Genomic DNA, 13,711 nt, shown 5'->3' on the forward strand with positions numbered 1-13,711 from the left:
AGAGTGCAGATAAATGAGAGACCACAACAGCCACTAATTGGTCAAACTAATCTTTAATTAATCGATAATTTATAGACATGGGTGATTTAAAGCCAATACTTGATGGCGATAATTTGGTGTTTGGAAAGGAGAAAGGAATTTTGTCGCCTAATCAGTTACAAATTAAACAATTAGGCCAGGTCTTGTCTAATATTAGGCGATTAAGATGTATTACATCTTCTTGGAAAATCCAAATAATAAGGTTTTCTTTGTGTGGGGTGTTAATTTGATAGCAAAATTGGTTCAAGTCTTACCTTCGCCACATTTCTTTTTTGTTTTCTTCCTATTTATTAATAATTTCTTTCTTCTTTTTCTGTTTATAATTCTTTTCTTGAGCGGATTCAGTTTACCTTAGGAAAAAATTGTTTATTTAAAATGAAAATGTTGTTTCATAACATAAAACACGTACTTTTATATTTCTTCGACCTTTTCTCTTGAATGTTTTGTCGGTGGACAAAGTTTTGCACTCTTTTTGTTAAATTATCTGAGGAACCTATTTCACATGGATCTGGATTTGTGCTCTTTTCACTTCCATGAAAACTTCTTAAACCTTGAAATATTTTTATTCTGGCACTCAAACTGAAAGACTTGGTGCAATCTCCTTGCCGTAAAGAGTTTTTAGATTTGGCATCCTCTTCTCGGTAACTACCCGTATATTGATGGTATTTTGATAAAATTTCGGACACTTTTGCTTTAACTTCTGCTTGCTCATTCACATTCTGACTTGATCTGCGACCTGTGATTGCAATGATTGATAAGCTTCCCTTTCCAGAGATATAAAATCCAATCAGTTATCCGCGTTGAAGGAAAATATTTACAATATATCTGAAAGGTAAATATCTCCCCGATTTCCCAGACTCTCTTCACTTACCTCCCGTCGTCGGTTTTTTATGCTTGTCCGACTTTTTGCCGCCGCTCGTGTCGTCATCCTCCGCCGTCGAAGCAAAGCTTCTGTGCTGATGGAGCTCATGACCTGGCCGTAAATGCTGGGGAGAAAAAAAAGAGAGGAAAATATTTGCAAATTAACATTAATGACTACATTTCGCATTATTGATTGTGGCTTAAATTGCCCATGTATCTTCCTACTGGGAAAAAGTGCTCAGTATAAAGATAATGCATACGTATAAAAGTAAATTATAAGCCTATGCCAAGTTAAGTATCATGATAACATCACCGTGCGTGTGGGAGTGATTGTGAGGGTGTGTTCCTTAGAGTGAACCTTAGTTTAATTTAAAATTAAACCTTTTAAATAAAAAATTACAGAGAATTTTAAGCCAAAGTTTTTATGTATTTTTATTCTTATTGAAAACAGTGCGTATGAGTGATAATGTTAAAATATTACTTATACGAACTGTTTTCTCTGGGATTTAAAAAAAAAAATATATTTTTTTAGGACTTCAAGTTAAAAAAATCTGACAAGGAATAAAATTCAAAGATACCAAAATTCCAGGTTAAACTAAGAATGCGAAATTTAAACTAAAGTCCACTCTAGATTGCATGGTATGTCCTTCTATGTACTTAGTAACTCCCTCTTCGTTCCCCATTTTAGACTGGCATTCTTTGCATGTTTCAGCCCAACCTAATTAAGTTAAAATGCTCCCCAGTGAAATCACGTGCTCCCCATAACGAACGACGAAAACGACAACGAACCGGCACTCAAAACAAAAAAAAAAAGGGACAGAGGAGGAAATGAAAGAATGGAAAATGGGATGCGTAAATACTGTTATTGTTGGAAAACCATGGATGTGTGTGAGTTTGTGTGGCTTAAACCAGTAACCCGGTCTACGTCTGCAACATTTTTTAAACATCTTTTTTGTATTCGGTTCCTTCTGCCGGCAACATTGCGTATGAGTAATAATACACACATACACTCCAGGGAGGATACAAATGGCAAAGGAATTCGAAACCGTTTACTGTGTTATTTTATCAACAAGAAAGAATCAACAAAGACGTTTGGTAAGACTCAAAGTTGAAAATTTGTAACATTAAACTTAAAGTATGCAAGATATGTTTGCCAAAGAAAACTCAGTGAAATATTTTTAAAACCAGGCAGCCACTTCAAGGCAATGATTTGCCCAGAAATCGTAAACTGAATAAGAAATGCTTCAATTCATGAATGTTTCCAAAACAGAACCCGTGATGCATATAACAAGCTTTAGCCCGAACACTCTATCGAATATATATTCAACCTCAAATCCCATTATTTTAACTCTGAGCATGTGACATGCGAAATCCAGTCCGACAGTTTAATTTCCTTTAGTTATTCAAGCTCACAAACAGAATTTTTCCCAATCTACTGTTGAAGTTTAAAGTTGTGCTTCAAAATATCAAATAACGTTGCATAATTTTTGGTGCAACAGACAAAGTATATGTGTGTTTGTTTGCATGGGAGCACACAAACATAATTTAGTTTGCCTTTAGACCCGAGTTGGGAATTGCGGCTTTTCTCATATGGTATGCACGTGTTGTGCGCCGATTTCAACTTTTACTGATTGGATTCCACGCTCGACTCCAATCAGGCGCTTCAATAATTCAGGTCCTCTCAAACGCGTTTGAAAAATGTAGCAAAATCAAATGTTTCCCACGAGTAATTGAAATTTAAATGGCAAATAAATTCCCTAGGCACGCCCTCGCAGTCCGTAGATCAAATTTGTTAGCTGCCTTTTCCACAGAAACTTTTGTGATTTGTTGCCGCGCATTATTGATGGACCTGTGAGCCAACGACAATGCGATGGAACAATTGTGACAGTTGGCCAGGGCTCCTTTCACAGACTGCGCAAAAATTGAGTCTAGATGCCGAGAATCTGGGCAAGCTGGAGGGCAAAAATAAAAGTTATGACCCACGACGAGCTGTCAGGCAGCATCAAATGTTAAAAAGTTGCCCCGCCGGCGTTTGCAGCGAAGCAAATGAAACATTAGGCGGCACATAAATTTAACAAGCTCCGACAGCCACAGAAATTCCAGCCAAGCCAAGCCCGGGAGTATGCTCCACTTTCTGGGGGGGCAAAAGTTTTTACGATCATCCGAATAAATTGAAATCGGAGCCGAGCTCAGCTCAGCTTTTCTCGCAGATGAAAATGAAAATGTAATTTCATAAATTACACCTGCTGTTTTCCCGGGATTGGATAACCTAAAAGTTGTGACCGCAACTTGAGCGAAAGCATTCTAAGTTAATTTGTGCTGTGGGGCAGCTTTAAAAGGTGAAGGGACAGCCGTATGCAAACATCTACATCCTTGGCCTCTGTCTGCGACATGTTGCAGCAATTGTCTCTTAATGAGCCCGACAATGTGCCCACGTGCGGCGCTTAGGCCTAAGCTCAAGGAAAAACAAGTCGGCACACAGGACTCGCCAGGACAAACACAAAGCCACAACAAAAAGACTCTCAGAATAGAGGAAAAAATAAGTGGAGGGCCGGTGCCATAACAATAAACAAAGACGAGCAGAGTGGTTGTCTCTGGGTTCCTCAAATCTTTTTCGTCTGGACCTCACCGAAAAACCCTGAGAAAGTCTCTCAGCATTAGAGATAAAAATAAAATTACAGTGGTTCGTGTAATTTGCATAACATTTCCATTTCTCTCAACTTTTCCCTCCGCAATGTTCCAAATTACTTTTCATATTTTAAGGCAGGCTAAACCACTTGGGGAGCCAAATTTAAATTGAAATATAATTTTGAAGGTTAAATGTTTACCTAAAAGGAATTTTCTAAAAATCTTTAACAAATTTAAAGGTGACATGGTTATATAAATTTGACATATATGTATTCCCCTGAAATTTTTAAGCTACACATTTACATTTCTCACATTTGAAGACATCTAGGCCCCTTTAAAGAGTATTAAAACTTTGTAAAACTCCATAGCGAATATTTAAATTGATTGAAATTAAATTTTAAGAGCCCTTCGCAAAGAATTCTGCATAGAAAGTTCCTGGTTCAGGAAGTCATGCAAGCTGAAAAGTTTTAAGACCGTACAAGCCCTAGACAACAGCTCGCCTTTCAGCCCTTTGTTCTTGGCCAACAAAGTCGCGTGTCAAGTGCTGCATTCCCGGGCTTCTAGCCAAGAACAACACGCCGACGAGCATATTGTTCTTCACGCGTTTGATTGTCTCTGAATGAGCTCGTTAAGTCGAGGCAAATAGAATAATGAATCCCCATCAAAGCAATTCGTGGCGCCGGGGTAAATGCAATTGAGAATTCGCGCACATTTATTTTATATAGCTCGTAAAAAGGAATCCTCTTGCAAGGCAATTCATTATTTGGAAATTAAGGCTCCCGGCAATGAATCATAAAAAAGAACGATGGAGCAAATCACAGAGGAAATAAGATTAGTGGAAAGACATCGAAGGATCGAGGCGAGGACACGATGAAGCTTGAGGAAAAGTACCAGACTCCCGAGAGCAACTCAAGCCACATCTATAAATGTCTATAAATATATTAAACAAAAAGCGGAGAGAGAGCTAATAAATTAGACACATGTTCACAGTAGGCAGGAGAATTTTTTGTCGATTTTCTTTTTTTCATTGCCGCAGAGTGAATGGATTTGCTAGAAATGATTTTCTGCAAGTAAATATTTAGCTGAGAAAAAACAGAAAAAAATAGATAAACAAGTCGGGCCACAGACAAAAACGCAGATACAGACAACGACTATCAAAAATAATCAAACACAGAGAGAAAAAATTGAAGAGACTAGCCAGGCGGACTAAAATTAGTTTGCGCGCCATGTATATATATTGATAGATATACACACATCCTATAGATACAAAGAACACACCGCTGAAATGGAAATAGATATTTTTCGGTTCTCAGAAAAACGTTGCCACAAGTTTGTCACGGCTGTCATAATTTGCAGATAGCAAAAGAAAAAATTGGTTCTGCAGACATATGCGTAACAGTTTAACTGACATGAAGAGCCGTAAAAACACACCAAAAATATAACTTGTGGCAAAAAAAGTTTTGTCGTTTACCCAAACATTGCTTGAATGCCATTTCTTCTGAACTTTGCTCTCTAACTCTCCCCTAAGAGTTGGCCAAAAGTGAGTTTTATATGCCCATTCGTAAGCGTTTTACTTCAGTTTAAATGCATGTTCTGGGAATTGTCTGGGCTTTCTAGTAAAATTCATTTAAATTGCGTATACGTAATATTGCGAGTGGCCTTTGGGTTTGTTTGCTTATTCAGCCAATTCTGTTAATGGAAATTCTCCGGAAGAAAATAAATGAATTGGATTTCATTCACTGGTTCAATTACAAGTAAGTTAGCTAAGTGTTGTAAGTAGAACAAAAAATACACGTCACTCACTCGACGTTAATTAATAACACGAACGGTAATACGAAACTCCAGTTAATTAAGCTTTAATTGTAATTGGAAAAGGTAATAAGGGGGAGTGGGAAAATCCTTTAGGGATTACACAGTCACACATTTACACACTCGCCTCGTCGTTACTTTTGTACGCCCGCAAGCTGGCCAAGCGAATTTCAATTACACACATTCCATATTCATAGAGGCTGTGGCCTGCCCTCAAGTGATGGACTGCCATGAAGTAAATAATGCACATGAAAAGCGATGTACATAGCCCGATATGGGAAAGAAAAGTGGTAAAAGCTGTAACAAATTGAGCCACTAAAAGCTCAGGTTATTCAATACAAAGCTTAACCAAAAAATAGGAAGCCATTGCCTGAGAAACCATAAACCTGTGGGTTGAGCACATAACCACATCCAGGAATCAGGAATGGGAGGATACCAGAGCCAACATAAAAACCAACTCAGTAATTGCATTACTCACTCAAAATAATGGCCCATTAACCCTCTGGTCAATGTATACGAAATGGGAGCTGCTTGGCTTTAATTAGTGGCCACCATATTCACTTCAACCTCGTCAAACTTAACTAGAGATGAAGCTGCCCGAAAAAAGTGCACAAAGCACACACGTTTTTCTTGCAAAAAAATAATATTTTCTTGTTTAAAAAGTTTTTTTATCAGCCTGTGATCCAAGGAAAAACTCAGCTGCCAACACTGGGAAAACTTTCTCCAAAAAATTGTTCTTGAGAGGACCCTTCACACTGCCAGTCAAAAGCGTGTGTGTGTATTTTCTTTGAAAATAATTTGGCCATGTGCATAAAGTTCGAGGACACGTCCTTGCCAGACGAGCAGGCGGAGGAAATTTTAATTTTAATACAATTAACACTCACAAAAGGCGATAAAAAACGTCTCAGTGAGAAAGGGCAGACTGCGGGCCATGCCCCAATGATTATCAGAAAAGACCCGAGGCCACATCCCATTGTAATTAGTAGGCGACAAAAAAGCAGCAACCGCATGTTGAGTGCTCCATTTTGCGAAAACCACATGATAACAACATTATGCAGTCCCTTTTTATGGCTAAAATAAACTAGAATGGCGACAACAAAAACAGCAGTTTTACAAGGACTTAGCTGGATGTATTTTTTAATGGACAAGCTGTGAGTGTTTATGTTATAAATAATAAAAATACAAAAGAGGATTTGCACATTGAGTTTGCCTTGAATATACTGCTCTATAAAAATACAACTAATAGATTGTGTATTAAAGATAGTTTTTTAAGAATATAAAACTATATTTTAAAGTTCACCACTTCTTTAAAGTTAGTAACATACTCGAATTTGTTATTTAAATCCCTGCTTGCCAGCCGTGTGACAACCTTAAGTGGATATCATGGAACCCCTCACCGAGGGTAGGACACCAAAAATAAATTTATGTAGCTCATTTTTGAGGCAAGCTTGCTTCGCTTGTGGAGCGCAGAGAAAATTTGCATATAATAGGAGTAACCTGGATATGAGACAAGAAAAGCCGCCGAACCGAGAGCAGCTGACACTCAACTTGGGTCTAGGAACTTGGGAACCTGGGACTCAAAACTCACCCGCAGAGCCGGCAATGTGCCCTGAATTAATAACAAACCTTTTATGCGGTTCTCCTTGGCCGGGTTGCCGAGGCTCGCCTTTGTTTGGGCTTTAAATTGTCTGGAATTTATTCAAAGATGGGGGACTAGCAGTGGAGTTCTGCAAGTGGCTAACGCCACAAATATTTGCTAAATAAATTAGCAGCCACTTGGCTGTGTTTGTCCAGCGCATTTGGTAGTCAATACATTGAATTAAAATCAGTGCATAAACAAAGTACCCAAGTGGCTTTCCACAGAATAATACGGACAGCATTGAAATATTTTATGGGGCAGGTTAAACGCAATCGTGGGATCTCCCCCTGAACGCTTTAAATTGAATTGGGTTGATTTTATGAATTGTGCAAATAATTTATTTAAGGAGCCGCGGAGTCGCGTGGCCTCGTCGAATGAATTATGTATTAAAAAGTGAGTGCTGATAAGTACTATCAAAAATAACGCCACAAATTGATAACGAACAGCGGGTAAGTGTGCACTGGATTCTCCCCTGGCGCTAACAGTTTAACCTGCACTGTAAATAGTTTCGGAGATTGGATTACAAGTGCTCTTGGAAAAGGGGTAAAGGATGAGGGGGCGAACGAGATACTGAGGGCTTTTGGCCACTTGTATCTATTAGGTACACATGCAGCCCAGCTCGTGCAGTCATTAGATAAACATCAAAGCGAACATTGAAACCGACAAGTTGCGGGGGATTCGATGGCAAGGGATGGGTTTTTATATGTGGCTTATACGTGGGGTTTGTTCGGCTTTGGCGCCCTTGCCGACAGCAGAAGTCAAGTGCAGGAGCAATGGCCATAACACGCAAAGACCAAGTTGCCAGAAGTTATTCCGCCAGGGCTCCTAGGCTGGGAAATGGAGAAGATAAACACAAATATGAATACACTTTAATTAATACGAAATTCCAATAGCACAAGCTTGAATTGTATGAATAAAAGAAAACATATTTTGTTATAAATGACGTCATTTTTATTTACTTTTGCTTTTGGAATTCTAAACCAATGAATCTATTTAGGTTGGGTTGCATGGTTAGTCATTTGATATTTCCGGCAGCTGAATATTTAACATTGCTTGATATAAATATAAAAACTTAGAATTTAGGGATTTTTTCGGATGGAAAATTTTCTGAAAGTGTAAGTTTTATGTATGGTCGAACGATATTCAAGTAGTTAGCTATTTGTCGGATGAGTAATATTACGACAAAGTTATGCCGGCAATTTCAGAGGCATAACTTTAAGTTCCGCTGATGAAGCGACGGCGACAGTACTAATGAGGTTTTGCTTGTTAGCGAAATATCCTAGCAGCCAGCTCCCCCAGTTTACGATAGCATTAATTACGCGTATAATCCTCGTTCGTCCTCTTCTCCAAATTTCCTCGCAATCTGCACGCCCTACATATATGTATGCAAATATTTTTGCAACGTCTGTCGGAGAAATTTGCTTTTCGGTTTTCCCTGATAGCTAAGCGAAGATTTTGCAGTGCTGATAAATGTGCGAGAACGTGCACAAGTTTCCGAGGAAAAGCCCTGGGGAGATGGATAATATAGAGGGTGAGTGGGTGTTAGGGAAAAGCCGCCTCTATAACATGCAGATTTTCTGCGGCTCGACTGTTTGTATGCGGGTTAAGTAAATGTTTTTAGGGGACTTTAAGGTGAGAGCCGCAGAAGTTTACTGATCAAACAATAGTTGATAGTATTTAAGAAGGAGATTAGCAAAAGTCAAGAAATACTTGCTGATAACTAAAGTGCTTCACTTTGCTATGAAAGCCGACAAAAAAACTTGGCAGAACTTTGACTATGCTGGGAATTAGCAGGACAAACTTGGGAATGAGGTTAATCAAGTCTTAAAAAGAACAAAAAAAAATTGTTAGAGTAGCTTTTTACCTTGAGGAACGAAAATAAAATCCTTAGATTTATATGGTATAAACACTTCTTATTGAGAAAAACGTTTCTTAGAAAAGAAAAGTGAATTTGGCGATCATGAAAAGTAGTTCTACTAACGTCAATCGGATTTCTTTCAGTGCAATACCTTTGAAAGCCGAGCTAAGCCAAAAAACCATGAAAAGTGAGGAAGAAAAGTGCGAAAACTTCCACAGCTAAAAAGTGAATTTTAAGTGTCACTAACTAAGCCTGATTTAATGAGCAGATTTGGTAAAAAGTCCATATACCATATACCACACCACTATAAGCCCCGGCTTTAAGCTTTAAACTGCTGACCTTTGGCTGCATTATGTGCAACCTGTGCAGGTTTACTTTGGACATGATAAATTTCATTTGCATAAATACTAGTGATGTTTTCGTTTGCCAGACAATCGAGCATTCTGCATGCATGTCCGTGTTTACTCACATACTGGCCCACAGAGATGCACAAATAAAGCCGGTTTCAAAGCCTGAATCATGGCACTCGTGTTTTTAATAAAATATCAATTGATCGCCCATTGCCCCCTTCGCATTCGCACAAAATAATTGTTTGCTGAGGTGGAAATTTTCAGTTTGCATACAAACAATTGCGGTTACAAAGTTAGGGTTATAAAATTATTTATTTTTTATTTGCGTTTAGTAAGTATAAACAAATTAGATTATCTGTTGGCCATGATGAAGAGCACATCAAAAAGCATTTCACCAATCTTTACAAGCAAAGGTCTTTTTTTTCTGTTTTTTTTTTTTGTTCTGAAGTATCATACTTTTTTTCCTTTTTTTTGAAAATTTTGAAATTCGCAATGCTATTTTACAACATATCTTGCATATGATGTGAATTATTTAATGGATAAACTTTTCAAAAGCAAAAACAATTGTGTAATTTGTTAGAACATTTTTCAATTTTTTAAGAACAATGCTGGAGTAAACTATTATTCCAACTGTCACTGTCTTCCACATATAATATATATTTGTGCGCCACGCCCCAGGAAACAGAAATATAGTAAAACAAATGGCAACACAATGCAAAAAAGCCGAAATTCGAGGGCAAGCCAAAAATCCCATTGAAAAGGAAATGCCGGATAGAGACAGCTAGAGGAAGAGAAGAAAGGGGGAGATGTAACAACACACGTTCTGCGTCTGCTTGTGTGCGTGTATGTTGTGTGTACTGTGCGGCAGACCAAATGGCGCCAATAAAAGTTTTTGTGCTCTACGAAAAAAAAAAAAAAAATTGGGGGGAGTTCTCCCAAAAATGGTACAAAGCCCCTGGACTTTATTTTTTTTTTGTTGAACCGGCCAGAGATTTAAAGTGCAGTAAAAAAATTGGAGCGTGTTACAGAGACACAGTGACACGTTAAGATGCCAAGATCCCGAATCCGGGTCAAGAAGTTTTCTAAACTTTTGAGCTTGACAATCAAATGTTGTCGACACTTCTTTTTTACTGCCTTTTCTATTTGATTTAATCAGTGAACAAAGGCGTAAGAGAAACAAATGCAAATTGTGACAAGCTCGTACGAAAAGTCGAGCAAATAACCTGCTAAAAAGTAAATAATCTGGGTACAAAATATATCTCCCCATTTCTCCCAATGTCATCAACACTGGCTCTTTGTTTGTCCCGCTCTCTTCGCAAATAAAAAAGCTCAAAGCCGCCCGCTCTTGCCGACACTTGAGCTGAGCAAATAACGGCGTATTTAATCATTTCGTATGTAAATCGAGTTTGTCATAAAAGAAATAGTAGAAAACACGCCGGTTGAATGAGCATTTGAGATACAGTAAAACGTGTACGTAGAGAACGTTTTTTAAATTTTGTTAGATAGAATTAAACTGAGTTAAAAGACTTGCGAATCTTAAAATTCTAACAAAGTTGTATCGTTTTTGTTGACCCGACGAGGGTGTGGAGATTAGAAAAAATTATTTCCGCCTTTTTTATATTTGGTGTTATGACTTTATTGCACATTCCATGGCATTTCGGAAGGCTTATCAAATATTTTACTCATTTGCTGAATCACATAAACTACAAACTATTAAGTGTTAACTGATAAGCAGCGTTGTGTTTTTATTGTTAGACAATACTAATCATACCCAGCATCATTGAAATGACTCACCTAAATTAATTAAATCAATGACCTACAGTTTTATGGGCAATCGGATGCCTTAGTGAGTGCTAATTGTTCCGAACTTCTCTTTCTAAACAAAATTACGGCACTCACTCATCTATCAACGCCACTCCCCCTTTGGGCACCCTTTCCATCTATCATGTCATGTGATGATAAACATTTCTGACAGCTGTTTTTGTTGTTATTGCTTTAGCCTTTTTCGCGCAGGTACAAAAACAACAACAAGCTGAATTGGAGCTTGTAACTCACCGGGAGAGAAAGAGAGAGCGTGAAAGTTTGTGGGAGAGTAAAAGACGGAGAGAGCTCAAAACTCCAAGTGAAGTTTGCACAGTCAAAGGGGGAGAGAGAAAGAGCTTGGATGAGAGCCATATGTATGTCGTGCATATATGTAAGCCTTAATATTGTATTTTCAGACTGGTTCTTTGCATAAATTTTAATAATTTAAAAAACACAAAATGGGCCCACACATAAGAAAATGGACAAGGCACTCATGTTGAGGGGTTTCTATATATGTTTGTTGGCATGTGAATGCTCCGACTACATCTGGGTCCCAACCATTGTGGTCAAAATTGTAGGGATTTTTAATTAAAAATGGATTTACTTCTTTGGATTTGTAAACAAATCAAAAATATTTATAAAAAAAACACTATTAAATTATATTTGATAGATGATATTTTAACATAGACCTAAATTTTGATCTTTTCCACTAATTTATTAATTACTATTGGAATTCATGGCTTGTTTTTGTAGTGCTACCAACTCAGCCGCTGCTGTTTTGCACGCGCTTTTTCACATTCGTAAAACAAGTGCGTGTATTTTTATAGATCCGATACGGCGGCGACAGCTGCCCCCCGGAGCGCCACCCTCCCAGATAGTTTTCGTAGGCGTTCCTGCACTATTTAGCTACTTTGTGTATAGTACTCACCAGGGCAAAGGTCGTGACGGGAGCCAAGCGGAGGGCGAGACTTCGATGGGTGGTTGAGGGACGCAGGAACAGCCGGAAGGCGCTGACCATGGCAGCCCTATTTCTGGACATGTTTCTCGGGGTTAACTGGAACTGGTTCTACAGCTGGACACTACAACACCACAGCACACCGAAAACTTTTCTTTATTCCTTTGACGGTTGTGAATCACAAAAACACCGGTTGTCGGGAATTATGAGTAATATTGAAGATCTTTAGGGGACGTCGGAAAACTTGTGGGTTTTGTTTAAAAATTTGAAAAATATTAGGCACTAGGAGGCTTTTCACCACAAATCAAATAATCGACTTTAATTTGTACGCATCGAAAACTTTAGCGGTGCCTTTTTATCTTCGGGGACTCAAAAGGCACCGTTATAACCTTTCGAAACTGATTAGACCAAAACTGCTGCGCTCGCGACAAACAAACCAAAAAGACCAAATTATTTTTTTTTCACAAAACATTTTGGTATATTTTTAATGTTTAATTTTGATTACTAAAACAAAAGTAAGTTGCTTAACGGAAAATGCAACAAGCCGCCAGTAACAACAAAAACAACAAAGAACGGGCGCCAAAAAGGGAGAATGGGAGAATTTCTGAGAGGTTGGGGAGAGAGAATTACCGGTTTTACGAGCGACTCTTCTTTAAATTTTCATTCGCGGCACATAGGGCAAAAAACACAACGATAAGCACTGAGAATAAGATTATATATGAAAAGATATATATTCTAGCAATAACTAATTAACCCAGCGGCGTTTTAGTGGGCCTCTCGCTGGTGCTCTCTTTTACTTTCTTCGCACTCTCCTCGCCCACAATTATTTCTTTTTTATTAAGCCGGTTCTCTGAACACGCGATTATTATTACAATTTTTTACAGTCGCTAATTTGGGAGTACCTGTAGCACGTGCTAATTTGTCGTGGTTTAGCGACCTATAGATAAATTTTAAAATATAAAGCTTTGGAGCTTGATTTAAATCCGGCGCGCAAACTAATTCCTTTACCGTTAATATTTTTAAGTAAATATTTTTTTTTACAATTATATTTTAGTTGTCAAGATTTTTTTTTACGTTAATATTTAAAATTAAAACATGTTATTGTTAACTAACGTAGTCTCGCCGACCGCGACAAACCGACGAAACAGCTAAAAACAACCGTCACGAACGACAAAAAAGAACGAACTAGGGGTGGGGAAACATCGATAGAAACACCGATGCATCGATGTTTCAAAAATGTTTCGAAACATTGATGGCTTTCCAGCCCTTGCAAACTTTTTCACCAATCCGGAAAGTTTGTGGTTGGTGACTCCACTTTAACAGACTGTTAAGTTATGTAGCCAATACGCCATCCTTACCTACCGTGTCCACCTTTTTAGTTTAGTGAAGACATTCGCCAACTTTAACAAGTACCTCCATCCGCAGTTAGCCACGACTTACTCCAAGGACGATCTAATTTTAAAACGGATTTTTGAATTTTGGATATCACACCTGATAAAAAAAAAGGTCTTAAAGGTCTTGAAATTAACGGTTTTGTACGGAATTTAATTACAAACTCATAGGGGTATGCCATTTCAGAAGTTATGGTCTAGGATGACTTTTCTCGAATAATTATAGAAAATCGACCCAAAATAAATAATTTACTTTTGATGCAGTTTGATATGCAATTTGGACTTAGAATTAGTGAATTTAAGAGCGAATTTTAACAAAGCCATTTTATTGAAATTTGGAAAGGGGCTAAGTCCAAAAAATACAATTTTTTCGAAAGA

At 38.0% G+C, this 13,711-nt stretch overlaps 1 protein-coding gene across 7 annotated transcripts in view; it reads right to left on the reverse strand.

Annotated features, from left to right (window-relative positions):
• Positions 1-13,119, reverse strand: part of LOC108093088 (calcium uniporter protein, mitochondrial) — a 43,511-nt gene extending 30,392 nt beyond the window's left edge. Inside the window, exons 1-5 of one of the 7 annotated variants that reach the window (XM_017193017.1) lie at positions 13,056-13,119; positions 11,916-12,185; positions 911-1,025; positions 449-775; positions 294-389 (exon numbers count right to left, since the gene is read on the reverse strand). In XM_017193017.1, coding sequence (XP_017048506.1) covers positions 294-389; positions 449-775; positions 911-1,025; positions 11,916-12,026 — 649 coding nt within the window. In that variant the 5' untranslated portion in view covers positions 12,027-12,185; positions 13,056-13,119. Of the gene's footprint in view, positions 1-293; positions 390-448; positions 776-910; positions 1,026-11,915; positions 12,222-12,572; positions 12,825-12,950 lie in introns of those variants that run through there. The other 6 variants (XM_017193018.1, XM_017193016.2, XM_017193020.1 and 3 more) reach the window with 6 other exon arrangements.
• Positions 13,120-13,711: the final 592 nt, after the last annotated feature.

Source organism: Drosophila ficusphila, unplaced genomic scaffold (genome assembly GCF_018152265.1).
Source record: "Drosophila ficusphila isolate 14025-0441.05 unplaced genomic scaffold, ASM1815226v1 contig_106, whole genome shotgun sequence".
NCBI classification, from domain to species: domain Eukaryota; kingdom Metazoa; phylum Arthropoda; class Insecta; order Diptera; family Drosophilidae; genus Drosophila; species Drosophila ficusphila.